The sequence below is a fragment of the Enhydra lutris genome, unplaced genomic scaffold (genome assembly GCF_002288905.1).
Source record: "Enhydra lutris kenyoni isolate GAN:26980312 unplaced genomic scaffold, ASM228890v2 scaffoldscaffold75, whole genome shotgun sequence".
Taxonomy (NCBI): domain Eukaryota; kingdom Metazoa; phylum Chordata; class Mammalia; order Carnivora; family Mustelidae; genus Enhydra; species Enhydra lutris.
In genome coordinates this window covers 5,197,963-5,225,063 of record NW_019154159.1, presented here as the reverse complement: position 1 = coordinate 5,225,063, position 27,101 = coordinate 5,197,963, and the positions used below count along the sequence as shown (strand labels likewise).

The following is a 27,101-nucleotide window of genomic DNA, read 5'->3' as shown; positions in this document are numbered from 1 at the left end:
AGGAGACGGGCCTCCCTGATTTCCACGTTGGGACCCGGGGAGCTGGGGCCCTTCCCCACACTCTGTCCTCAGATCTCAGAGCAGCCAGCCGTCCCACGAGCCACCCCCTTCCTTCCAGCAGGGGCCGGGGTCAGGGAGGCAGGGTGAGGGCGACCACAGACGCGGGCGGTCGTCAGTGGCTCTGTGGGGTCAGAGTCCCAGGCCATCAGGGAAACTGAGGCCAGGAGAGGGAGAAGGAGCGGACAGGGTGGGGGGAGAGGGGCCGGGGCTCAGGACAGAGACCCGCCTCACACAGCTCCTCTCCATGGCTCTGGAACACATGCTCTGGGAGGCAGGATGGCCGGAGGTCCCACTGAGGTGGGGGGTGCCGGGCGACCCTTCTGCCCTCGCACAGACATGCTCCAGCCTCCCCCAGCGTCTGCAAGGGGAAGTTGGGGGGCTGGGAGCATCAGGGAGCACCCACGGGAGGCTGGCCCAGCCCCGGGGGAGAGCAGTAGTCGCCTCTGCTAGAGAGCCCCCTGGGGGCCACTGCGGTGGACGGCACAAGTGCCAGTTTCCTCCCACAGCTCCCCGTCCAGGTGGCACGAGGGACCGAGAGAGACCGTAGTAGCCTGTGGTGTGCAGCAGCTGGGGGCCCCGCCCCTCCCCAGCTGAGCCCCCAGGAACAGAATCCCCTTTCACCGGCCCTGTGGGTGGTCCCAGCCCGCAGCTGGGGGTGGGGTGGGGAGAGAGGGGCCAGGCTCCATGACAATGGGACCAGCTGTGCTGGCCCCCCCTCCCCTGCTCTGACCCAGGGCAGGCTTGCTGGACACTGGCTCACCCCTGCCCCCACTTCCGCCACCCACTCCCACCCTAAGCCTCAGAGGGGAACGTCCAGCTTCTGGCAGGTCCCTTCCTTTGGGCGAGCCTAGGCGGCCAGGAGGCCTGGGGGCTGGACCGCCAGACCCTGCCCCAGGCCAGATGTTCCGGGCGGCTCCTCCAGTCCCAGCCTTCCCTGCACCCAGCTGCTCTGCCAGGGAAGCAGGAAGCCTGGGCGCTGCTCAGATGGCTGCCCCCCAGATGGCGAGCCAGGTCCCCCAACAGAAAAGTGGGTAGTCCTGCCTGGAGCTGGGGGTGCCGTGGGGTCCCTTGGACCCCTCCCCTGACTTAGCCCCCACCTGCCGCCCTGTCCTGGCCCTCCTGGCCTTTCAGGAGCCCAGCCCCGGGCCAGCCCCCGGCCAGGGAGGGGCGGTGAGCAGGCTCTGCTGGGCGCCTGCCAGCCTGCCCAGCCCAGGGGCGGCGGAAGGAAGCAGGACGAGGGTGAGAGCCAGCCCTCGAAGCAGCCGCCCAGGCAGCCCACCATGCCTGGCGGCCCCCGCTCTCCGGCCGTGTCGCGTGCCCCCCGCCCGCCTCACCCCCCTTCTCTCCGAACACACACGGCAGAGAAACAGGCCCCGGCACGCAGGGAGCCAGCTGGCACCCAGTGAGACTAGCAGCCAGGCACTGTGCCAGGGCAGCCCGCCAGCAGGCGCTGCCACTCGCTCCGGCCCCCCCCCCCGCCGGCCTTCACGCTCCGAGCTCACGGCGAGGCAGCCGGCACCACGCGGCCTGTCGGGGAGTGAGGCTGCGGCAGGCAGACAGGCAGAGGGCGGAGGGCAGGGGAACCCCCGCGGGAAGGAGATCCCGAGGCGGGGCGGCTCCGCGACGGTGGAGAGAAGGGAGGTGGTGAGGGGGTAAACGGAGGCACGGGCCTGGCCGGCGCAGGTGGCTGCACGGTCCCCAGGACACACACACACAGCAGCTTCCCTCAGGCAGGACCCGGCAGGTCGGGGGTGGGGGCACTCTCCCCTTCTCCCCTCTTCCGGGCCCCGGCCTCGGGCTGCTCCGCACACGCCCCAGCTTTGGAGGCCGGCTGGCTGGTTACGAGGCCGCCTCCTCTTCTCCTCTGTCCTCTGCCCACCCGCCCCTTGCCCTGGCAGGCACCAGGCGGCAGGCATGTGAAGCCCGAGCAGGTGCAACCCGTGTCTGGGGGGGCGGGGGCGGAACGGACAGACCTCAGGGCCAGCCTAAGAGGGAGAAGTGCCCTCAGGGTGCTCTAGCCCTGACCCCTTCCCGTTGAGGCCGGCCCTGCCTCAGAGAAGCCTCTGGAGCACACAGGGCACGGTGGAGGCCGCAGAGGCTGGGGCAGAGGCTGGGGCAGAGGCTGGGGCAGAGGCTGGGGGGACCCACCCCCGCCAGGTAGCCGCCCCTGGGGCCACAGCTCGCCCCTGGGGCCACAGCTCGTCTCGCGATGCAGCCGTTGGCTCAGGGGAAGTGAGTGGCGGGAGGCCGTTGAGGGCGCTGTTTGCAGGCTGCCTCCCTCCCGCCTTCCCTGCAGCCCCCCAGGGGGCAGGACAGGGACACCTTCTCCCTGGGCCCCAGGGCAGGTGGCGCTGCCCACAAACCGCCCTCCACGCTGACAAGGTCCCCAAGGGTGACACGGGGGGGTGTCTGTGCCTCCTGGAACAGAGCTGCCGCCCAGACCACGGGCCCCCCCACCCCCCACACGGAGGGGAAACCGAGTCAGCTAGCCGGGGAGCGCCCGTGCACCTGCGGCTGGACCCGGGTGCAGCATGGCCGTTACTTCGTTATTTGGAGGTGGTCCCCCGTGGCTGCTGCAGGCCTCCCCCTGCCTGGTCCCCCCCACACTCGGCCGCCCTCCTCCCTCCCACAGACATCCTTCCCAGATGCTCCCGCCAGGGCTGGGAGCTCGCCTGGCAGACACAGAAGGCGGAAGGGCTGGAGGGGCCCTGAGAAGAGGCACAGAGTGCCTGGGGCCCACCCACAGCTGCCAGCCAAGCCTCCCGCCACCCCCACACCCCCACACCGGGCATCGTAGGGGCCAGGGGTCCCGCCCTGCCTGCCCAGGCCACCCGGCCTCCCCTCCGCAGGGAAGGAGAGCGGCTCCTTATCAGCCGGCCGTCATGTGCACTCCGCACGGCGCTTGCAGCCCAGATTATTTTAACAACTGTCCCTCACTTGTCACCTGTCCTGTTTGGAAAACAGCCCCTTTCTTGTTGCACAAAGAAGTTTCTCTGGCTCTCCAGCCGTGCCGGGCGCTAATCTCCCGGCCTGGAACACGGCGGCAGGCGCGGTGTGTGGGTACGCGCTCTGCAAACGCCGAGCTTGCCGCCCAGCCGTCCCTGAGTTACGGCGGTGCCGGTGCCAGGAGCCGAGAGCCCTCCATGCCCGCTGCCAACTGCAATTACCTCTCCGCGTGCCAGCCAGCGCCGCCGGCCTTAACCCTTCCGGGGCCGCACAGGAGCCAGCAGGCACGGGGCTCGGCTGCTCCCGGCGTCGCCGCACCAAGGGGCTGAACAGACCAGGAAGAGCGGGGGACGCTGTGGGGAGCCCCAGAGTCCGGGGGGGGGGCCGGGCCCATGGCCCATGTGCCTCGGGCTGAGTTCCACGGGGAGGCCAGGAGCCTGGGAGGGACTCTGCTCCCGGCCAGGCCCGCAAGCTGGCGGGGTGAGCATGTTGACAGCTCTCCCCTCCCCTCCCCTCCCTCCCAGCTGGCACATCTGGAGCCCATACCGCTCTGAGTCTGGGGAGGTGGGGGCAGCCCCAGGCAGAGGGTGCAGCCCGGCCCCGGCCTGCCCAGCTGTGTTCCACATTTCCTCGGCTCTCCCAGAGCCCTCTCGGCCGCACCGCCTTCCCTCCCTCTGCTCATCTGTGGTGCACATCTGGCCAGGACCACTGCTTGGTGCCCCCCCCACCACCCCGTTTCCAACCAATTACCATCTCCCCCATGGGGGCTTCCTCGGCAGGCCACAGCAGGGGAGGGAGCCCCTCTGCTCACGCCACCCACCCCCGGGGCTTACCTTCGTGGGAGTGGGAGAACCAGATCTGGGAGGTGGCAGGGTGGGAGGCCCGGTAGGCCTGCTCCGAGGGGGCTGGGGCGGGGCCGCTGGGGTGCGCGGGGGCAGCTGAGCCCAGGCTGCCGGTGAGAAAGCTGCCCATGAAAGAGGAGGCCGGAGAGTTCCCCATCAGGCGGCTGCCGGCTGTGGACACAGGGGGCAAGAGTGAGTCTGAGCAGACCGCCCCGCCGGGGAGCCCTGCCCCGGTGCGGACTCTCGAGCCCCCTACTCTCTGTCCTCAAAGAGCCCGGAGGTCACCGGCAGGAGAACCCACCCACCCAGGCCCCCGACAGGCACACTTGGGGTCCGCTGCCCTCCCGTGACTGTCTGCACTTCTGCCGCCCCCCAAGCCAGATGCCGAGCACTGTGCCCGCGGGGAGCCAGCTGCTCAGCAAGAGTCCCCGACTCTCCCAGGCCACGGTCCCCCCGCCACGGCCGACCTGCCAGATCGCTTTGCCCACACCTTCCAAGAGAGCTCCAGTGTCCCCGGAACCCCTGCCCCAGCCCGGTGGGCCCCGCGGCCTCGGCCCACTGCACAGGCAGCACGGGGATGGAACTGGCCTCTCCCCACAGTGGGGTCCTCAACCTCCTGCCCCGTCCGACAGGCTCCTCAGCCCCGTTCCAGGTGAGCGAGACTGGAACGAGGGCCACAGAGCAAAATGAGAGAAGCCCGAGGAAAAGGCCAGGACCCGCTTTTCAGAGCCACCGGGGGCTCTCGGGGTCAGGCCCCAGCCGGGCTGGCAGGCGACCGCACGCAGTCACTGGCCTCCCAGGAAACCTCTGCGCTTCCGCTGGACGCCAGCCTCGCGGCCCTCCAGGCGCACCTGCACCCTCGCCACTGGGTCTCCCCTCTGCCCAAATCCAGAGGCCGCGGCCAGGCCAAGCGGGCACGTGTGTTCACAGACTGCTCGCAGCCCCGGGTGCCTGGTGGGTGGTTTAGGGCTGGGCTGGGCGGACCCCCGCTCTGGTCGCACCTGGTCCCCTCTGTTCCACGGGCCGTGAGCCTAGCCTGGGACCATCCCAACGGACGGGGAGCCGGGACCTGGGGGCTTACCACCCCGTGGGGCTGAGTGCAGGGGCCCGGTGGGACTCGCAGGGGCTCGGGGGTCCCCGTAGGCAGCAGGCCCTGCCCCAGGTGAGTCAGGGCGGCTGTTTCCCAGCCTGGGAGGCAGGGGGAATTTGTGACTCCTCACCCAGCCTGGCCTGGCCCTGGGAGCTTCCCAGACACGGGGTGACTCAGCACAGAGGAGGCAAGGCCCAGAGCAGCAGTGAGGGAGGGACTGCCCCGATGGGGACCCTGTTGGCCTCCCACCCCGCCTGTGAGTGAATGGGACATCACTGGAGGAAAGGGGTCTTCCCTGGGCGGAGGCCACTGAGGCGGGTCTGTGAGCACTGGCGGGGGACCGGTCTTCAACCTGACCTCTGTGGTGGGTGTCAGGCTGCACGGAGACCCCGAGAGGACCCAGGGGCAGGGGACGAAGGTGCCCACGAGCCAGGGACTTCCCGAACTGCAGGGCTGGGACTGCCATGGGCCGCAGCCAGACCACAGGCGTCCAGCCAGGGGAGGGGACTCTGGGCTGGGAAGGGAAGTGTTGGCCTCCAGAGGCCGAGGGTGGAGGGGCAGGAGTGGGAGGGCGGCCTCTGCTGGGCTCTAGGGACCCTGGGGGGGGCCATGCCTGGGGGATGAGCAGGCCTCTTCCTGCCTCGCCCAGGCCAGCCCGAGTCTCCCAGGGCTTCCCACCCCCGCACCCTCCCAGGGAAGTCCCTCCCACCCTGCTCCTCCCGGGACACTGGGAGGCAACCGAGTCCAAGACTTGGGTCTGGATAAAGGATTTCTCCAGGAGCTCAGCCTGAGAAGCCCGCACCTTGAGCTCTCCCACACCGCGGGGGTGAGGCAGAGGGCCAGGCCTCAGGCTGGGTGGGAAATGCAGCTCAGAGTCGCACAGGGCCCTCTGGCTCTCGGGTCCAGGGACGCCGAGGCTCGGAGGTGGGTCCCGCACAGGGTTGCCCGGGCCTGGGTGCTCCCACAGAGGAACCAGGCAAACTCTGAAGACCCACCCCGGGGTCACCACCTGGGGCCAGGACAGACGGGGTGCAGGCCTGAGGCCTGGGGCCGGTCTGAAGCCAAAATCTGGGTTGGGCAGGTGCCAGGACACCATGGCCCGGGATGACGGATCCTGGCCTCGGGTGGAGACTCTCGGGGTGCCCTGCTCTGACACCATCCCAGAGGGGGGTAGCACTGCAAGGGGTGCGGGGGAGGGGCAGCACCTCGGCTCAGCCAGCCCAGGGTCTAGGCTCCACAGGGCAGGAGACATACTTCCCACTGAGCCAGAGCCCCCAAGCCTGGGGCCGACCTCACCCCACATGCCTACCTCCTGACCAGGGGGTGGGGGGGACCTTCTTGGGGATCCTCAGAGAGATGGTTTCTCAGAATCCGGAGAAGTGACACGTGCCTCAGGGCGTGGGCAATGAAGGGGGTGGGACAGCCTGCCAGCGCAGCCCCTCCTCTACCCTCTGGGGCCACCCCGCCCCCCTGATGGAACCCTGCTGCACCTGGTGGTCCCGGGCCTGGTGGGCTGGTTCAGACCATCCACCTGGGGGGCTTCTCCTCTCTTTCTCTTTCACGTTGAAAACAGAGGAGGCTTGTCATACAAATGTGAGGCCTGCACCTTCACTGTAAAGTGTCCTCCAGGAAGGAAGCAGGGGTCACTGGAGGCCCCTGGCCCCAAGGGCACACCACAGTGCCCTCGCCCAGACGCAGTGCCATGGGGGCTTCTGGCACCCCCCACTGCCCACACGGACACCTTATCCCTGAGCCACCGTCACAGACTCCCTCCTAAATCCCCAGTCTGCAGCACCAGGTCTGGGGGGCGGGGGCTCCCACACCCCCCGATGCGCAGGCCAGTCCCCTGGCCCGAATCCTGTGCTGTGGGGCTCCACACTCCTTGCTCGGAAGTAGCTGAAGGTCCGGCCGGCCTTGCCCGGGGCATGGGGGGGGCTGTGACAATGGGCGGCGGGGGGCAGGGAGTGGGTTGATGAAGGCCCCCACCCTAGCTGGCTCTCACTGTCACCTCCTCCTCCAAGGAGCCTGGAGATGGCAATGTGCCTGGCCAGCAGGGGCCTGGGCTGACCTGGCTGCTCCCTCCCCAGCCCCTCCCACCAACCAGTAGCCAGCCCCAGACAGAGCGTGAGCTGAGGCGGCCTGGGCCTCGGCCAGGGCTGAGCCTCGCGGCCAAGTCTGGCCGGGAACTGGGCTGAAGGGTTCTTTCCTCTTGGCAGGGTCCTTGCCCACAGACTGCCGTGGTCACTGGCCCGGGAAGGGACAGTGGGAGCCCGGAGCATCAGGGAAGGTCAGAGACGTGCTTGGTTAGGACACCCCTGCCCCCGGCTAGGACCCCCAATCCTAGAGCCATTGGCACCGGCCCCTCTCAGACCAGGGGCTCTACAAACCTCCCAGTAATTGCTTTCATGCAGCTCACCATGGGGCATCTGGACTCCATGGTCCCAAGGACCTCTGCTGGGGTTTGAATGAGGCCTGTCCTCTCCAAGGCCTCCCCAGCCCCTCCAGTGTGCATGGTCTGATCTCATCGCAGATAGGGTACATGTGTAGAATGACTTCAGGAAAGGGGCCTGGACGTGGTGCGAGGTGTCCGTGGGCCCAGAGACGGCCCATCTGTACTGCACATTCAGGCCCCCAGTGCCTGACGGGCCCCAGCTGGACACAGGGCTCCTGTCCTGGCTCCAGCACTGCCCAAGCCCGCCTAGGACCCCGCGGAGGCCTGGGCACCGGGCTGGCTGAGAAGATGGCCCAGGGGCTAGGGTTCCTGGGAGGGCCTGCTGACACCCCCCAGCAGCCTGGCTCCTCAGGCACAGCCCCGGCCCTGAGCCCCATCTGACCCCACATCCCAAGGCCCAGACGACCTGGACTATGACTGTGGCAACTGTGTCCCTCGTGGCGGCCGGCCCAGTGGAGCCAGGCTTGAGTGACCATTGAGCCCCGCCTCCGCCCACAGGCTGCTGTGCAGAGAGGCTGGCGGCCGGCGAGCTGCGTCGGCCCTGGCAGAGGTGGCTCCGTGTGGCCCGGACAAACAGCCCAGCTGGGCCTTCCATGGCTGATCTGTTTGGGAGGCCTGCCTGCCATGGCCCAGAGCATAGTTGCAGCCGGGGGGCCCCCGTCTAGGGACCACGGAGACCGACCAGCAGCAACACGGGGTTTGGGGTGCCAGCACACCCTAGGCCTGGGGACTTGAGAGGCCAGGTGCCCACAGTACCACTGTACCCCCCCTCCGTCCAGCCCCCCTCCGCACCAGGCTGTCCTATGGTGGGAACACCAGGAAGCCTGTCTCCTCTCTGTGACCCCAGGCTGATGGCAGAGGGAGCAGAAGATGAGGGAAGACGGGCAGACAGAAGGGGCTCAGAGAGCTGGGCACAATGAGTATTTTCGTTGTCTTGAGTAAGCCGTGGGGACAGCCGCCTCCCTTTCTGGAAACCCAGATGTGCTGCAAAGGAAAGGCCAAGAGGCTGCAGCCCCTCCTGAGAACCAAGCCCTTCCTGGAGCCCAGCCGAGCTGCCGGCACGCCACTCCCTGGCTCTGTATCCACCAGCTCCCACCCTCCCACTCACACCTGCTCAGGCTCCCCACTGCCCCAGGCCCTGCAGGGCTCCCCAACTCCCCTGGGGTCATCCCTGGGTCTCCCCCAGCACACCAGAGGCAGCTGAGACACTGGAGGGATGGGAGATCTGCCTAGGGAACCAAAGGGCCCCTTTGTGCCAAGCCAGGCCCGGAAGGAGCTGTCAGGAAGAAGAGGTAGGAAGGACAGGCAGCCCACGGCAGGGACCTGACCATAGCCCTCTCATTCCGTGACGGGCGCAAGAAGGAGTGCATCCAGCTGGTGTCTGGCCTCAGTCCCGCATGGACGACAATGGAGAGGACTCGGCCTAGCCTGCTGGAAAGCAGGTGGGGGGAGGGGACAGGGATGGGGCGTCCAGGCCATGGAGGGAGGGGCTGCTCTGGGACTGCCCCTGCCAGGAAGCCCACAGTGCCACACCACGGCCCATGGAGCCGCTCTGGGTGTGCTCGAGTCTGGAGGCTCCGTTTCTAGATGCACCCAGGGAACGGTCCCGCGGGGCTGGAACCCACCACCAGCCCAGTCGTGAGACGATGGCGGGCACACACGCACGGGGCAGAGGGGCGGCAGAGGGATGGCGTGCGGGCACCCGTGTGGTGTCTGGGCCTGGCTGCGTAGCTGGGAGCGTGCGCACGTGGCTATGGGTGCACACGCCGGCGGGCTCGGCCCGCACTCTGGGTACAGGTGTGGACATGCGGCTCTGAGCGCGCATGCGGTCGTGTTCTTGTGTGCAGGGCCTGGGACCCACCTCCCAGAGCTCGACGGCCACCGAACCGGTCCTTTCGCCGGCTGGCACCCGGGAGGAGGCTCCTGGCCTTTGGTTCTGTCTGTGCCGCGGGGTGCCATGGGAGGGGAGCGCAGGCGGACTGGCTGCCTGGGTCCTGCCCACCTCCTCCTCCATCCCGGGAGGTGCCCTAGTTGGCACCAAACTATCGCTCCGGCGCCCCCAACTCCTGCCCCCAAGCTGCTCAGCCCCGGCCGCCTGGACCTGACCGTGGCTCCGGGGGTCGTGGGGTGCTGGGGACAGCTGGCAGGCCACGTGGCCAGGCCCGCCTCCCCACAAGCAGCCCACCTTCTCTGCCGCGGAGAAGCGGCTTAGATTGGCACAAAGCCCTCTCTGATCGGGGACGCCCCCCGCAAGCCCTCTCTGACCGGGGACGCCCCCCTGCAGGGCCAGCCTTGCTGCGCTGCCTCTCCAGGACCCACGCATCGTCCAGATCTGGGGCAGCCCCCGGATGTCGGCCTATCCAGCACCATTCCCTCACCCGGTCTGGCCAGACCCAAGCCCTGCCCAGCCTCAGGGCAGCCCTCTGCCACCACGGCCCTGGGAGTCCCTGAGCGCCCCTCCCAGCGACCGCAGCTGCTGTCCACAATCCGAGACGGTGGCCAGACAAGACGAGGAGCCTGAGACAGGCACCGGGAGAGAGGAGGGACAGAGACAGGAAGCAGGAATGTGAGGCCACGGGGGAGCCTCCTGGCCGGCCCAGCCCTACAAGGCGGAGGCAGCCCAGGGTGAGGGGCACCCGCCCAGAAGCACGAGTGTGTCACATGGGAAGCCCCCTTTCCAATGGCCCAGGAGAACCTTCCAGAAGCCCGGGTTGGCCCAAAGGCAGCAGTTCTCAGGCCATAATAGGAAAATTCTGTGGTTGCCGAACCACCCAGCTGACAAACGTGGAGGCAAGATGACAGGGGAGGCCCAACCACCAACAGCCCAGAACTAATAAAAGGAAAGGAAAATCGGATATAAGTCTGCTTCTTATTAAAAGAGTAAATTTAGCCCTTTGGCTGGGCAAAGGGGCCGCCCTCGGACTCGATGCTGAGAGTGACTCAGAAGGCCCCTCGGCCAGGGGGTCCAGGCAGCAGCGGCCAAGGGCCACCCCCTTGTTGCTCGCCCCTGCTCTCCCGCAGCCTCCCTTCCCTGCACGGCCTTGCCGGCAGGCAGCCAACACCTCCGCCTCCAGGACACTCCCAAGGGCAGGAAAGTATTGGGGGGGCACGGGGAGGTGACCAGGGCTGGTCAGCACCACCCCCGCATGCCCCAGCTGGAAGAGTAGCCTCGGCCTAAGCAAGGCAGCTCCCTTCCCACCATCTTGAAAGAGCCAGCTCCAGGGAGGTGGCCACTCGGGTCTAGATGCTGGTCTTCTGTCCCCTTGTGCCCTGGGCCCGGGCCCGCATGCCCTCCAGCTTCCCCTGGACCTGCCCTGTGTTAGCTATGGTCAGACAGAGGCCCAGGCAGGTCTGCTCACAGGGTCTGGTCTGAGTGGTCACACCAGCACAGGATGGACCCCAATGGAAGCCTCCATGCCTGAAGGGTGAGGAGTTTGCCCTGCTGGCCAGCCCTTCCCTGTCTGCCAAGTGGACCCGGCCTGAGTGTCCTGCATGGGCCGGTGTTAGACCGCCGTCTGGCAGGCGTGAGCTTCCTCCCCCTGCCCCAGCCCCATGAAGGCAACATCATTGCCTGCATCGGGCAGAGGCTCCAAGGGCAGCAGGCAGGGGAAATTAAGGGGTAGGAGACAGGAGTGGGATGAAGGCCACTTGGAGTCAGGCTTACCACCATCTGGTGCACCTTCCCAGCCTGTGGATCCGTCCATCCATCCGTCCACCCATCCGTCCGTCCATCCATCCGTCCACCCATCCGTCCACCCATCGTCCACTTATCCCTCCCATATGGGTAGTCAGAACCCTAGACCAAGGTACACAACTAGTTCCTCTCCTGCCACCCCTCTCCCCTACCTGGAGGCCACCGCCGTTGTAGGTCAAGCTGGGCACCGGCCGTGGAGCTGAGAGCATGCATGCTACAGCTGCCCAGGCTCCGGCCCCCGAGCCGTGCCCTGAGCCGTGCCCCGAGCCGTCCCCCGAGCCCGCTGGCCGCAGAGGCATTTCCCTTGGTTCTCCGAGCCGGACCAAAGCCACCAAGTCCGGCCTCTTGCTCCCGGTGGAGCTCACAGAGCCCTCTGCTATCCTAAGTAAAGGCAAGACTCGCACCCTGCCTGGAGGCTGGTGGCTTCGGGGTGGGGCGCTTAGAGGCCCCACATCTTCCCGGGGGAGGAAGGGGACACCCCGCACCCTGCCTCAGCATCCCCTGCAGCTCCCACCTTGCACCCTGCAAGGCCCGGAGGTTGGGCTGGCTCGGGTGGGCGTGGAGGGATCCAAAGTCCCCGCCCGAAGACGCCGAACGAGGCTACAGGCCGAGGCAGCCCCCTGTACCCACACCCAGGCGGGAGCTCCGTGAAGGTGGGACATGGAACAGGGACAGCTGTGCACCCTGGGGTCCCGACCACTGGCCGTGGGGTCGCTACCATGTTGGGCTGGGAGAGCTCCCCCCCGGCCGCTGCAAGCACTCGGGCCAGCTTCTGAGGCCTGGTGCCTGAGGACAGGGGACCAAGGGCCTGACTCCCAACAGGGCTGGCTCGGGCTGCGGTGTCCCGGTGTGGGGCCAGGAGGGGGACCCGAGACCGCCGCAGGTCGCTGCACGCACCAGCCTCTGGTCTCTGAGAAAGAGAGACCGGTACTCTCTCAAGAAGGTCGGTGGGTCCCTGCTGCCAGCGCCACTCTCTCTCCTTGTGTCCCTGCCAACTCCAGCAAGTACGGGGCTCACCCTCCTGCCCCTTCCAGGAAACCACGTCCCTTCCCGACCCTTGACTTCTCAAGGCCCCATTCGCACCAGCCTCCTCTGCGAAACTCAGCCTGGGCCGGCACAGGGCCCTGCGCTCAGCACCCAGCCACGCCCCCGAGTGGCTCAACATCCTCCAGCCCTGGCAGAAGAGGCCCAGGGCCCGCGTGGGCCCCGGGCGAGTCTAGGGTTCCCAGGACCTCAACCCGATGGAGAACAAAGCAACAGCAACGGGCTGACCCAGATGCCTCAGCGAGAACGGGGTACGGGCAAGGCGGGTGGCCAGAGGGACTCTAGGGTGAGGCCGTCTGACCCCAGCCCCCCGGGGAAGCTGGTCCTGCCTCCGGCCTCGTCGGCACCAGCCCCCCGTGGATCCTGACAGAGGACTGGCTCAGGATGGGGGGCCTCTCAGCCACAGGAGTCTGCTCACGGCCGGGTAGAGGGGCCCTGAAGGAGGGGAGACCAGTGGGAAGGGCAGAGAGCCAGGGAGCACCCCAGGGCAAAGGCCACAAACAGAAGAGTCTGGGGATGCGGAGGGAAGTCCCGATGAGCACGTGAGCCCCAGCAAATGCTCTGTGGGGTGTGACACGAGGGTCGGGGAGGCGATGGGGAAAGGGCGGGGGTCTGATTAGCGAAAAATGCTGTATTTCTCAGCAAGACTGCATCGCCGTGCAGGGGCGGTGTGGGGGGAGGTGCGGGCAGAGGAAGGGGACCCGGGGAGGCCTGCCAAGCCTGTGCCCTTGGCCGCGTGGAGGCCTGGGGGTGTCCTGCCAAGAGAGCCAAGGTGACTGGCCCCCCAGCCACTGAGTGCGACCAAATCCCCAAGGGGCCCCGGGAGGGAGACTGGATCTGGGCCAGCCCGGCACACCCACACCCAACACTCCCAGCAGAGAGGCGGGCCGAGCAACCGGGGGCCTGGGCCTCTCCTGGCACAGACCTCCAGGGAGCCCGAACTTCGGAAGGGCCAGCCCTCTCCACTGCCTCTCAGTCCCCAGGGCCAGAAGCAGGAAAAGGCCTGGCTCCCCCTGGGGCTGCTCCTGGCTCCTGGCGGGAGGCACAGACCTGGCCCCGCTCACAGTGCTCAGCCTGTGGTGCTGGGTGCACAGTGCTCGGCCCACGGTGCTTGGCCCTTGGTGCTCAGCCTATAGTGCTCAGCCCACAGTGCTCGGCCCACGGTGCTCGCAGGGCAGTTTGGCAGGTGCGGGATGGGGTGTGCCCTGTGGGCTGTCTGCATCCTTCCAGCTTCTAGAAGTACAGAGATAAGGAATTCTCAGCTCTAGAAACAGCGAGCCGAAGGAAAAGGGAAACCTCACTTCTCAGAGGTGAAACTATCGTGTTTCCCGGGACTCTAGAAGGCAAGAAGAGCAGCTCTGGGGTGGGGGACAGCGGACCCCGGATCCGAGACCCCCCCCGGAAGAGGAGCAGCCCTGAGGCGGGAAGGTTGGCTTCCAGAATGCGGCCGGATTGACGGCCAGCCCAGGGGAGCCCCTGGGGGCCCATGACTGGGGAGCCCAGCAGGAATTTCCCCGCCCCCAAGGGAAGGCTCAGCAGTGCCCCCTGCAGCTCCCACCTCAGCGTCCAGCCCTACGCTCCCCGGATCCCGGAGGCCTGGGGCCTGCCAGCGGCCAGGGCGGGAGGCACGGGGGCAGAGAACCAGCCCTGGGCTTCCAGCCCCGAGCCCTGTGCTCCCGCACTGCTCCCAGTGTGACCTCAGGGCAAGCAAGTGGTCTCACTGAGCTCTGTCACTAGGACCCCGTCAGCCCCGGGGGACTTGTCCCTGAGCCTAAGGACTGATCCCCTCAGCCCAACTCACAGCCTGAGCTCTGAGCAAGTGTTGTGTGCAACACAATCAGAGGAGGGAAGGGGCTTTGTGCTGGGCGGCCCGGAGAGCACAAGGCCCCAAAGGGCACCTCACACGCAGCCTCAGAGGGACCCAGGGCCTGGTGAAGTTCCCAGGGTCTGACCCGACCTGCACTGGCTCCCAGGTGCAGGGTCAGGGTCAGGTAAGCCCAGGGCACCTAATGACCTCCCCGGGCAGGCACCTGGCTCAAGAGCAGTGAAGAGTGCTGCCCAGACCTCACCAGGCCACGTCCCTGTCACCCAAGCCGCAGCCTGGAGCATGGGCTCCGTCCGGACATGGAAACTCTAGCCCAGGTCATTCTCTAGACAAACAATTACGGAGAGCACCCGCCATGCACGGGCCACCCAGCCCCACCGCGGCCCAGCCTGGAAGCTGAGGAAACCGCAGGCCAGGCACCCTGGCCTCTGACAATGGCCCTTGGATCTCTCAGTGACCTGCACCGTCCTTGAGGCCATTTTGAGACCGAGTCGCAGGCCTGCCGGTGGCATGTCTCGAAGCAGACATTGCACAGGTGGTCAGAGGACAACATGCCCGGCCTGCAGAGGAGCAGGTCCCCTTGGTCTGGGTCCTCTACAGAGCGGCAGCAGGCTGCTGGAGGGGACAGGCCAGGGAGGGGTCACCGTGAGGAAGTGATGACAGAATTGCAGAGCAAGGAGGGGGCTGAGCTGGACAAGAGGGGACAGAGGCTGAGAGGCTGGGCCAGGTCCCACGCAGGGAGCCCGGGAGGGTGGGGGGAACAAGGGGACAACCCCCAGGGCCTCCGGGGCCGTGACTGCTTCAGGAGGGGTCCAGACCGAGTGGGGCTCCCAACGCCCCCGACCCCTGGTATTCGTGCCTTCATGCAATCCCTCCCCTGGGCGTGGGAGGGATTAGACTTACTTCTACAGAGCCGTCGTCCCAAGCCGGCCCCAGTAAGGAACTGAGGCCTGTGGCAGCCACGCAGGGGAGCTTGGAAGGGGATCCCCCCAACCGCCGAGCCCTGAGATGCCCACAGCCCTGGCTGCCACCTCGACTCCGATTCCTGACCCCCAGGGAGTACGAGGCAATCGTGCTGGCTGTGTTAAGCCGCCGAGTTCGGGATGATCTGTTACACAGCATAGCTCACTAACGCATAGAGAAGCCACAGAACCCGGGCGGGGAGAGGTGCTGCTGCATTTACAGGGGAGCCCAGGGCAAAGAAGGAAACTTCAGGAAGGATCAGGAGGGGAATCGGCAACTCAGGGTACAGATCTGCTTCTGCAGAAAAGCCCGACATCCGGGTCTACGTGGGAAGTTCCCCCAGCCCCACCCTGGCCGGACGGCCACCTCCTGACCCCGGCAATACAGACACACAGGTGCCCCCCCAGCTTCCCTTCAAGCCAAGCCCGAGGTCACCCCAGCCCTTGATCCCTACGGGCACCAGCAGCGACAGAGGCCCCTGCATGGGGTTGTGTCCTGGCCCCTCCCCTTGCGTCTGACATTCTAAGGACCGTCTGCCCGCCGTCTGCCCACCTCCCACTCGAGGGCCCTTCAGACTTAATCTTTCCGGATTCCTGCTGGGTATTTGCCATCAAACCTACAACAGGTTATGAGGGATGGGACAGTCTCATGAACGTCTTCTCAACTTTTCCCAATCTTTTCCGTATTCACGCACATTAAGAACTTTTTAAGAGCTGGCCTAAAGATGCGTTACAATTTAATTTAGAATTAATTCTAATGTTAATTTAAAATAAATTAAAAGCTTATTTTTAGGAGGCCCAAAGGGATGCAAAAAGTCTCAAAAAGGGGACTGGCTTCAGGCAAAGTGCCCACGAGTGACCCGCTGGCCGGGGTAGCCGGGGTACACAGCAGGCTGAGTGGGCAAGATGGCTGTCCCACAGGCTCCAGAGGCCAGCTCCTTCCCACTCCCTCCCGTGCACCCTGGCCAGGGACGAAGGGATCTGCTGTCACCCTCCTACAAGGTGCCACTGCTGAGGCCAGAAAGCAGGTGGGAGCCCCAGTTCTGCCCTCACCATAGTCACGTCCAGGCCCGGTCCCGAACCCGCCGCCTGGGGGCCACCAGCGCCCTGGAGAGTGGTGGGGAGGCGGCATCTGGGCTGGTGCCCTGCTGAGTGCATGGGCAAGGGTTATGGGGGCGGGCAGGGAAGGCAGGAGCAGGGGGCTGGGCGGGAAGCAGGACTGGGGGAGGAGGATTGTGGGAAGGACCTCAGTGAGATGCTCAGGCTGGTGGAGGGTCCGCGGGGCAGAGGGGGAGTAGGAAGGCCCAGAAACCACGGGAAGCTCGGGGCTCCCCGGGGGGGCAGGTGGGCAGTGGAGGGGAAGGGGAGTGGGAGATGCCTCCAGAGGACACACATCTTCCACCCACCGCCCCCTGGGGCCACCACACGCCTGGGTCGGGGTGGCCGGCCGCCCACCGGGGCCTCCCAGCAGATGCGCCCAGGTTAGGTCAACAGACAGGCTCGGCTCTAGGGCTGCCCATGGAGAGCCCGAGGACAGGGGGATGGAGGGAAGGAAGGAAGGGAGGAAGGAGAAAGGGAGGCCAGCGCTGATCTCAGAGTTTCCAGGCCGCCTGTGCTCAGTGAGGAGCCCGACCACCGCGGGTAGGTGACCGTCCCCATGCGCAAGCCAGTGGTTACCCCCCCGACTTCCTCCCTGGGGGTATCCCCAGCTCCTGTCCTCACTGAGCCTCACTCTCATTGGCCCAAACCACAGGGCTGGGCACTGGTGTCAGTCTGGAGTCAGGGTTTGGGGGTATGGAAAAGGGGGAGCAGAGAGGAGACTGCAGGGCACATCTACGGTGGGAGAGGGTTGGGGGGCTGAGGACAAGGAGGGCGGGCCAGGGACAGATGCGTAGGGAAGGGAGAGACCCCAGGCCCACTCTCAGCTCAAGGTGGAGTCCTGGCCCCCGTATGACTAGCATCTCTTCCTGCTCAGACAGAGAAATGACATGAGAGAAGTGATGGTAAAAGAGAAGCTCACAGAAGCATTCTTCCTCACGGACCCACCCAGGGACCTGCCCTGGGCCGGCGGTCTAAAGTTCCCATGGGCCAGGCGCCTGGGTGGCTCAGTGGGTTAAAAAGCCTCTGTCTTGGGGCGCCTGGGTGGCTCAGTGGGTTAAAGCCTCTGCCTTTGGCTCGGGTCGTGATTCCAGGGTCCTGGGATCGAGCCCCGCATCGGGCTCTCTGCTTGGCAGGGAGCCTGCTTCCTCCTCTCTCTCTGCCTGCCTTTCTGCCTACTTGTGATCTCTGTCAAATAGATAAATAAAATATTAAAAAAAAAAAAAAAGCCTCTGCCTTCCCCTCAGGTCATAATCCCAGGGTCCTGGGATCGAGCCCCGCATCAGGCTCTCTGCTTGGCAGGGTGCCTTCTTCCCTTTCTCTCTCTGCCTGCCTCTCTGCCTGCTTGTGATCTCTATCTGTCAAGTAAATAAATAAAATCTTAAAAAAAAAAAAAAAAGAAAGAAAGAAAAGCCTTAAGTTCCCATGGGCATCCTGCCTCTGGCCTTGGACGGCTCCCTGTGATCTCCAGACACGTGCTCAGCGCCCCTATCTATGGGGCTCCCAAACTCGCAGGCCGCCCTGCCCAGACCCAGCATCTCCACCTCCAGCCCTATGATGTCAAACCCTGTGGCCACAAAGCCCAGACACATCTGACGCGCCCCGTGCGACAGCTGCCGGAAGCAGAAGCCAGCCAGGGAAGGATGGCAGGACCCAAAGCTGGGTGCCGCTTTCTACCTCTGTGCTCAAGACCCCAGGCCCTCTAGACAGACACCACGGGAAGCTGGGGGACTGGGACCCATGAAGGGGGTCCCCCAGGAGGTGCCCCATGTGCCTCTCTGACTGTCCCCAGGGAGGCAGCCCCTCCTGCAAGACACAGGCACTGGTCACTTTCTCTCCAGGCCTCTGGGCACATCCTGGGGCCAGGGTGTGTACAAGTGTGTATGTCCAGCCAGCTCTAATGGGCTCCTAAGGGACAGAGCAGGAGCGATCAGCAGTCAGAAGACCTGGACACGGCCATTCCCGCCACACACACCTCCCAGGCCAGGTGCCAAGGTCCAGAGAGCAAAGTGGCACCGTGTGAAGGTTCGCCTGCCTGGGATGGACATGCCGTGCAGGACAAGGGGGCAGAACCACAGCCGCCTTCTCCCAGCTCCCGTGTCTCCACTGCGCCCTTTTCCTTTGGTTGGTGGCCCCCACCACACGCAAGTCCACCACCTGGGCAGCCGCCCACAGCCACCAGGGAGGAGAGCGACAGCCCTCCCCAGCATCCCTCGTCACTCACCAGTGCCCTAGGGATCAGGTGAAGCCTCTGGTCTCTACCCCCAACCCCCGCCGCCAGGTGTGACACTAACAGGGGGACAGCTTCCTCTGTCCATCTGTTTAGTGCTCGTACCTTTTAAAATGCGGCACACACAGCTTGGGGGCCTCTGCCAATGACAGAAGAATGCTTCTGGAAGGTGAGAAGCTGACCTGGCCCCGGGAGGTGTGCACACAGGCTGGGGACACGCAGAGGGCACTGCCAGCATGCACGTCCCCATGTCATGCTCAGGTAGGCGGGCAGGGCACCTTGGTTTTTAGTGAAGAGACCAAGGGTCAATGCGGACCTTGGCGCGTCCCCCACCCTCTCCCCCTAACTGCGTTCTCCCAGAGACGGTCCTTATCTTCCCTCTTCTCCAACGTGGGAGTGAAACTGCGGGAGAAAACCCGGACGAAGCTCTCCTTGTATCCACAGACACACGCGTGCTCCCCAAGTGCACCCCTACCTGGGGGCCCCCACGGTCCTGGGTGGCCCAGCTCCGGCAGAAAGGAAGCGATGGAGGACACCCCAGACTTAGAACTCTGCAGCCCCATGGGGAAGGGCTCCAACTCCGCCAGCACTGGTCCGGCGAGCTGGGCAGAACCCGCTGCTGGCCTGGGGGCACAGGGCAGCCAGGAGGTCAGGGCCGGGAGGCCATGCAGCCCGTGAGACGGGAGATGGGCCAGAGGCCCAGGGAAGCCCTCCTGAGAAGGAGAGGTGGAGTCTGCAGAACGTGGGGGCACGTTCAGGGCTGGGGGGGCCCAGGTAGAGCTGCACGGCAGGATCACCGGGAGGCTCTGAGAGTGGGCGAGGCCCGGACCCGATGGGGCCAGCTGCGGCGCCGAGCCTGTGACGAGGTCTGGGCACGGGCGGCTGTGTCCTCGGCTCCCTGGAGGCCTGGCTGCAGGCTAGCTCCGGAAGGGGCCGGAGCCCGTGGGTGGCTGGGCAGACGGGGAGCGCTAAGCACAGTGGGGACTCCGTACGGGAAGCCCTTCCGGCAAGGGGAGCGGGGGTCTCCGCGGGGCCGCGGTGGGAGAGGCACAGAGGAGCTAAAGCATGGTCCGCGGCTCCCCAGGGCCCAGCCGCACAGCAAGGGCCCCAAGTGGGCTCCACCCTGCCGGGGGCCCAGGACCTCAAGGACAGAGCAGGTGGCAGGAAGTGGCACCAGCAGGCACTCAGGTCACCGGACAGCTGGCTCTCCCAGGGGCGCCGGAATCGGATTCCTGGAAGGCTGCTTGTGCGTGAGCGTGAAGGCCTGTCCGGCGACGAGAGCACGGGTGAGCGGGAGGCGACCTGCGTCCACGCACCGGGGCACGTGTGAGCTCGGCCAGGAGATGCACCAGTGCCCCCGTCGGAGTCTGCGGGGTGGGCCTCCACCTCTGCCCACAGAGGGGATGGGGGCTGTGCCAGGAGGCAGGGGCTGTCGTCGGTGCCCGAGTGGAGCCCGTCCTGCGGTGGGCAGGTGCCAGGCGGGCAGCGCTGGCCCAGCCCCCTCCCACTCCCACCACTGCGTCCCCGCCCTGGGCTCAGCTGCTCGGGTCTCCTGTCCAGCTGTCCCTAGCGGGCCTTCTTCTCACCCCTGCCCAGCTGGGCTCCAGCACACCCTCCTCCGCGAAGGACAGGCCACCCCGCTGCCCACTCCCCGAGCCGCCTGTGGCTGTGCCCAGGAGGAAAGCCCCTGGCTTCCCTGAGGAACCCGCAGAGGGACCCAGCCATGACTTGCCCTCCCGGGAAGATGGCCCGGGCAGTATAGTCCTGACGTAATTCACCCTGGGACTCTCTCGTTCTTGGCGGGATGCCCCAACAGGGCGCTGCTCCCAGGCCGCCCTCAGGGATCCCAGCTAGCTGCTTAGAGGCTTCTATGGGCAGCACAGGGGTCCTCTCCGCCCCTCCCCCATTTCTGGAAATTTCCAGTGGAAAACCAAGTTCCTGCCCTAGGGAGGGGGAGGGGCTGCTTCCTCTTTCCTTCCAGTTCCAGGCACACAGTGGGTCTCCCTCCCCCCACCGAGCCTCAAAAGCCTTTGCATCTAAAGACATTGGGCTCTTTGTTGGGGGGCCAGGGAGGGGAGAGGAGGAGAGGGGGTAGGGAACCCAACCCACCTGTTTGTTCCCTTCTCCTCCTCTCCCCAGCCCAGGTCAGAGTGAAAAAACCACTTCCTGGCTGAATCCATCTGGAACCTAATCACCCAGACAGCTGCGGCGGCCCTCGGCCCTCGGATGCCAGCCCCTGGCTCCCAGCGAGAGTGCTGGACGCCTCCCCGCGGGGCCCACGCGGCTCCTCCAGCGACCCTCCCCCACCCCCCAGGGTCGCTGGGGCCTCCGGTGGCAGCTGCTCAAGGGCCGCAGGACGCACCCATATCGTACATGACAACAAACAGAGGCAGCCGGCTGTCCCACAGACCTGCGGGATCCAAGCGGTGTATTACCCCGTGAGAACGTCAGAGTCGTGGTGGAGCGGCAGCCCCCCCTTCTTGGCGGGGCTGGTGGGACGTGTTCGGGATGCTGTGAGCAGGCTTGGATTTTGTGGCGATCCCCCCACCGCCGCCCAGTCTCTGGGATGATAAAGGAGGCCCCAGAGATTAGTAGGGGCTGGGGCACCCGGGAGCGGCTTCCTGGTGGCCGAGCGGGGGCGGGGGGCCATCAGAGCACAAGGCCTCTCTGCCAAAGGGGGTGCGCCCTGTGCTTCCTGCCACTCTGAAGTCACACATGGAGAAAGCAATGGGGTGACGCAGGAGGACCTCACAGTGGGGGGGACCTGGCGGGGGGCAGGCTGTCTCCAAGGGGCACCTGGGACAGGCCCCTCTCCAGGGGGCTGCAGGTGGCAGCCAGTCTGAGAACCTTCTTTGGACAGGTGATGATGAGCCAGGCCGTCCTCGGAGCCCAGGGCATCTGTCCTGGGGGGACGGTTTCTTCTCAGAAACTGCCAGACGTTGCTCCCAGGCTGCGCGCAGACCCGCCTGGCTTGGGCAAGGACTGAGGACTTGAGGCCGGGAGAAGGCGCCACGCCAAAGGCTATGAAGGGTGTTCTCGTGGGACTCCAGGACAGAGACCAGCCTGGGGGCCAGGCAGGGCACCCGGCATCCCTTCCACACCGGTCCTCGAGGAGGAGACCAGGGCCCCTCCGAGAAGGCCACGTAGAAGGGAGGCACGAGGCGTGGGCTGAAATGGGGAGGGGCACTGGTGGGAATCCCCAGGGACTCTGGTCACACCAGTCACGATAGCGGCCATGCAGGTCCAAGGTTTCGGGGCAGCTGCCCACTGCCGGGGCCCAGAAGCCTCTTCCAGGAGGCAAGCAAGGGGGGCTCCAGGGGGGTGGTGACCAAGGACCCTCTCTGCCCTCCTGGAAAGCACTCATTCTCAGTGGCACTGGCTGAACTCTCAGTGTCTGGGAACCACCCCCACCCCAGAGCTGGACCAGGGGCATCCTGGGAAGTGTAGTCTTTTAGGAGTTAGGAGAGCCAGCAGGGATTTCCAGGGGCGGTCCTCTAAGGAACAACGGAGAAAGAGAAGAGACCAAAGGGGATTACTCGGACCCTAATCCCTGGGTGCAAATTTGACATTCCTAAAGTGGCTAAATGTAGACATCTGCTGCTCAAAGTCACCAGCCTCAGGTCCTCCCGCAGGGCTTCTCTAGCAAGACGACCGAACTCTTATTTTGGCGGGGAGACCCGAGACCTCCCTGAAGAGGAAAGACCTCCACCAACGTGTCCCCCCACTCCTATCCTCCTCTGCCCACTGACCCCAGACACCAGGAGAGAGAAGCGCCAGCCAGGAGACAGGGGTGCTACCTGCCTGTGCCCGCCAAGGCTGCCGCACACTCGCATTATTTATGCTCACAGCCCACTCTGATGACATATGTAAGTTGACAGCGAACATCCTATCAACTTGCTGGAGTGTATCTTGATTGTTAAAACACACTCTTAAAGGTGTACAATCGTTTATCAAATTAAAACAGCCGCACCTAGTCCGTCTCCTTTCTGCCTCCCCTGACCGCCCCCCCCCAGCCCTGCAACCTCCCTCCTCCTTCCGCCTGGCCTCCGGGGGCATCGTGCCCCTGCACCCCAGCCGTCCTCCAGAGGAGAGGCCATCCTGTGCTTCCAGGGACCCCAGGCCCGGCGCCCCCTCCCCACCCCGCCCCAGGCCAGGGCAAGCCACTAATAATCGCCAAGAAGTGACAAACGCCAGAAACCCCACCAATTAAATTTAAACTCATGCAAAGCTCAGTGGCCAGTAAATTATTATTTTTATTAGCTTGAACCAAGTTCCCGTAAGAGAGAAAGTCGACTTGCTCCCATGAATGGCTCTTGTATAATTTATTTAACTCTGTGCTCTTTGCCAAAGCCTGGAATATTTTTAGCTCGTTCTGTTGTTGGATTTGGCTTTTTTATGTGTGTTTCTGAGGGGTATTTTTAGCCTCATCCATGTTATTCTAACAGACTCCTATGCGTTCGGTCCTGTCTGTGCGGGCTGCTGAACCCAGTCTCGAGGCGGAGGAGGGAGATTTCTAAGAATAACCGGACGGCGTTTGGGGTGCGTGTGTTTTCCTGGGGAGATGTGCTATCTGTACGAGGCCGTTCCCTGCCTCGCTGGCTAATTTGCTTCATTACTCACGTGACCTGGATATTCCTATAGGAATATCCTTATAGGCAATAATCAGACATGGGCAGCACAAGCCCCACTGAGAAAAAACCCACATTCCAAAAATGGCTTCGGAGGGGCGGGCAGGGCGGCTGTGGCCGGGCTGGTCTACGCGGGCCGCCAGATCCCCGGGGCTCTGCAGCGGGGCGGCCCGCTTTGATGTCTGGTTCTGTCACTTCCCGAGCAGGATGGGTAGAGTCTTCAGAAAGTAACTCTTTTCACACCTACTTAATGTTGGTAACTGTTGCAGAAACACCATCGTGTCATTGAGTTAATGAGGTATTTACGAAAATGTATTTTTTTCCTTACAAAAAAATATCACATGATGAGGGAGGGGGAACCTTTGATGGGGTCTTTTCACACTAGGAAATTTTCTTCCTCTAGTGTGTTTTGCTTTCTTTCTTTTCGAGGTTGGCAATCAGAAACGCCTTTAAGCAGGGAAGGAGTCTGCCGTCCTCCTGACAGAAGGGACCTGCTGCCGCCCTGTTTATTCCCAACGCCCCCCTCCCCGCGGCCCCTGGCCTCCAGGCTGGGCCGTCTACACCCCGAAAGAGACAAGAGAAGAGGCAGAGAGGAAAACCGAACCCACAGCCAGACTGCGGAAATCGGCACCTCCGCCTGTCTTGGGTAGAGGCCCGGTGGTTCTTGGAGGCTCAGCCCAAGGCAGGGGGTGGACAGAGAAGGATGGAGGACAGGCGCTGACCCGGCCGGAAGAGGGGGTGGGGACTGGCTTCTCCCAGGCCGGGCAGCCTCTTTTTGAAAGGAGCCGGGAGAGGCGCGGTCCCCAACCGCTCCAGGCGGTAGTGCTGATGGAAAATCTTGGGTTGATGCGTTGTTGATTTTCTTTTTTTTTTTTTTTTTTCCCCTAGACTTCACAGCTTTGCCTCTGGACCATCTGTATTAGAGACAAAATCTAACACTGCACTAAAAATAATGATTCCAAACATTTTAATTGCACCTTTTGGTGACAAGGTTACTGGAACAGCACTTTACCATAAAACCCTACAGCCCGATTATAAAGCTACCAGCACTTTCATTTTTAGAAAAACAATAGAAGAAACCCTGGAGCACAACGTCCCATCAGGGTCCTCAAGCTGACATCTTGAAAGCACTGGGTGGGGCAGCACAGGCAGGCGGTGGGGGAGTGGGGTGGGGTGGGGGGGAGACAGGGAGCCCCTTGACTCAGCCCCGCGGGGCGCCGTGCCGGGGATAACGAGTCCTGGGAAGCCGGGACTCCATCCTTGGTGGCTGGACCCCACTCCCGGTTAGACCTGGACACATAGGAAGGAGCTTCAGGGCAATTTTCCTTTTGGGGGCAGTCAGAGCAGTGCGGGCAGGGAGGGGCGGCTAGGCTGCGGCCAGCCGGGCCCGGCCTGAGGATTGGAGGCCATCTGCGGAAATGGGAAGAAAGTCCGCCAAACTAGCCATTTGGAAATCCGCACACAAATGGGGAAAAAAACGTTTTTAACTTAATTATATTTTTTTTCTTTCTAAACTAGATCATATATAGATACAGACCAAAGCAAAGTGATCTGGGGTATAATTCCTTTAAAAAAAAGATGTAGCTAAATTTTAAAAACCAATACAATATTCTGGCTTTCAGCAATTTCAAAAGGCTTTCAGCGGCAGACATTTCTCGCTGGACGCCCATTCGGGCCAGCCTTTCCGTCACTAATGGGTCGGACACCTCCAAACACAATAGCACTCTGGTCCCCCAGGGGGTGGAAATGGCCTCCAGGAACAGGGAACACGTGGCCCTTCAGCCCCCCTTGGAGGGTGCCCTGGGGACCTCCAGCGCCCTCTGGAGCACCCTGCATATGGGGAGGAGGGCTGGGTCTAGGTCAAGGACACAGACCAGGCCAGGGCCCACCAGGGATCTCCAAACCCAGCATGGCCTCTGCTCCAAGAACCACGTGGTCAAACTTGGAAAGATCAAGACAATGGTCCGGGCCACCCCAACCACATTCCCACCTGACTTGGTGATGCCTGCATCTGGCAGAAACAGCAGAAAAGGGACATGGCGGCTGACCAAGACCTAGGCTAGGCTGCAGGTTTGGGAGTGGGGACCGGGGAGGCAGCCGTGACCTGAATGGATGGGGAATCCCACCTGCTTGGGCCTCCCCAGAGTGGGATAGCCTGGGGGAAGTCTAGGCATCAGGCGCCCTTCCGGACCCTCTCTGGACCCTCGTTTCAGGCGGTGATGCTCCTGCCTGCCCGGCTAGCGGGCACAGCGCTGGGGTGGGGGGAGGCTGCAGCTCCTCCCTCCCCATCCCCCAGCCTGCAGGCTCAGCCTTCCCACCCTCAGCGGGGCTGCGAGCCGGCAGCCAAGAAAAGGGGCCGGCAGGGAGGCTACACCGTCCCTGTGGCCAGCCTGAGCCCCGCGCCGCAGCCCCCCAGTGTAGGCTGCTCTGGGTGAGCACCACCTCCAAACCCGGGACAGGAGAGTCACTAACTCCAGGGACAGCACAGATATTTTTAAATCACCAATTTCCCAAGCAAGTACGTTTCCTCTTTCAAGTTATAAATCTAGAGAGGAGAAAAGAAAAGGACAGAAAGAGGAACAGCAAGAAAGAGCTGAAGAAGGGCAGCCTCACGGAGGCCCCTCGCCCGGGGCTGAGTACAGGACGCCTGGGAGCCCAGCCCCTCTGCTCCCGCCTCCATCTAACTTTCTGAACCTCTCCGTGTTGTACATGCTAAAAGCCCATTAGTAATTAAGGAATTTTGCATATTTTTTCTTTTTAGGAAATTTATGTTTTTCTTTCTGATTGCCCTCCCTTCTGACATTTTCCCTTCTAGCCCGAGTCTTCCATCCGTTTTAATCCACACACTAATTGTAATCCCATTAAAGCAGATATAATTTTATTAGTATTCACAGTTCATCAAGCTAGCAATAATAACTGTTACTGCCAAATTAACAAACAAACCCAAAAAAGCGGCAAACAGCATTTCCGATGTTTAGAACAAACTGTAAACAAAAGCAAGCCAGCCTTCAAGCCTGACCGGCAGACCCCCACACCAAGCCCCAAACCTTACTCCTGCAAACTCTGCGGGCTAAGGCCAGTGACCTCCAGGGTCTCCTCGAGGTAGCCGCCCCTGGGCTCCCCGCTGCCTCTCCCCTGACCTTGCTCAACGGTAATATGGGGCGAGGGCCGCTCGGGAGGCCTGGGTCAGCCCTGCCCAGGAGCAACGCTCCGCGGAAGGGGATCCGCCAGGACGGGAACGCCGGGCAGGCCCGTTCACTCCTCTTGGAGCAAATTCGCGGCGCACTCGCCTGCACCGAAATGCCGAGGCGGCCTCGCGCCGCCCCCAGCCAGGCCGGCGCCCGGCGCTGCGCTCCCCCGGGACGGCGGGCCGCGAGCCTCGGCCGCGCTGCAGCCACTCTCTGTCCGGCTTTAGCAGGATACCGGACGCACTTGTTAAAGCCCAGGCAGCCCCTGCAAACCCATTCTCACCCTGACACTTCAAGGCTTTATATAGAAACAGGATTTGCTCGTCTTACACCAGCAGTCCCTATTAGCGCGCACCCCGCGCGCACACCGCCCTAATCCGCCGGCCGCGGCGCCCCCCGCCCCCAGGCACAACAGCCGTTTTGTTCCCGCAGAAAGTGCCTCGTTGTCCCGGCCCCGGAATGTCTCAAGGATGTGAATGCAGAATGCAGAAACGAGGTTTCCGGGGGAGTTTGGTTTTTCTGCAGGAAGGGGTGGGGGAGGGGACAGGAGGGGAAGGCTTTATTTTTAGCCCGCTCGGGGGCTGCCTTCCGAGACCCGGGGGACCCCGGCAAGGACGCTCTAAACGGCGGCGAGGCGGCTCGGGTCCCCGCCACCGCGGCCCCGGCGGGGAAATGAAAGCGAAGCTGCCCGGCGAAGGCTCCACGGAGAGGAGGGGCGCGCGCCCGTTTCCCCCGGACCGTGCCCGCCTCTCGGCTGGGCCTCCTCTCCCGCTCCCGTCCCGGCCGGCACTGACCTGTGTGCGAAGCCATGGGCAGCGGCGACGGGAAGTACTTTCCGGGCTGGAAGTGAGCGGGGGGCTGCGCGGCCGGCCCGGCGGGGGCAAGGCGCGCGGCGGCGGCGCTGCGGTGGCCCAGGCTCCCGCGCTCCGACAGTAGATGCGGCGGCGGCGCGAAGTCGCGGCCATCCATGCCGGGCCCCGGGCCCGGGGCCGCGCTGCTCTCCGGAGGCGGCGGCGGGCCGGGGCCGGGGCCGGGGCCCGGC

At 64.3% G+C, this 27,101-nt stretch overlaps 1 protein-coding gene across 1 annotated transcript in view; it reads right to left on the bottom strand.

Annotated features, from left to right (window-relative positions):
• The window catches only part of LOC111160280 (BAH domain and coiled-coil containing 1), a 55,058-nt gene extending 28,030 nt beyond the window's left edge, over nt 1-27,028 (bottom strand). Inside the window, exons 1-2 of the mRNA XM_022523217.1 lie at nt 26,854-27,028; nt 3,840-4,019 (exon numbers count right to left, since the gene is read on the bottom strand). Of these exons, the coding sequence (XP_022378925.1) occupies nt 3,840-4,019; nt 26,854-27,028 (355 nt within the window). The remainder of the gene's footprint in view (nt 1-3,839; nt 4,020-26,853) is intronic.
• Nucleotides 27,029-27,101: the final 73 nt, after the last annotated feature.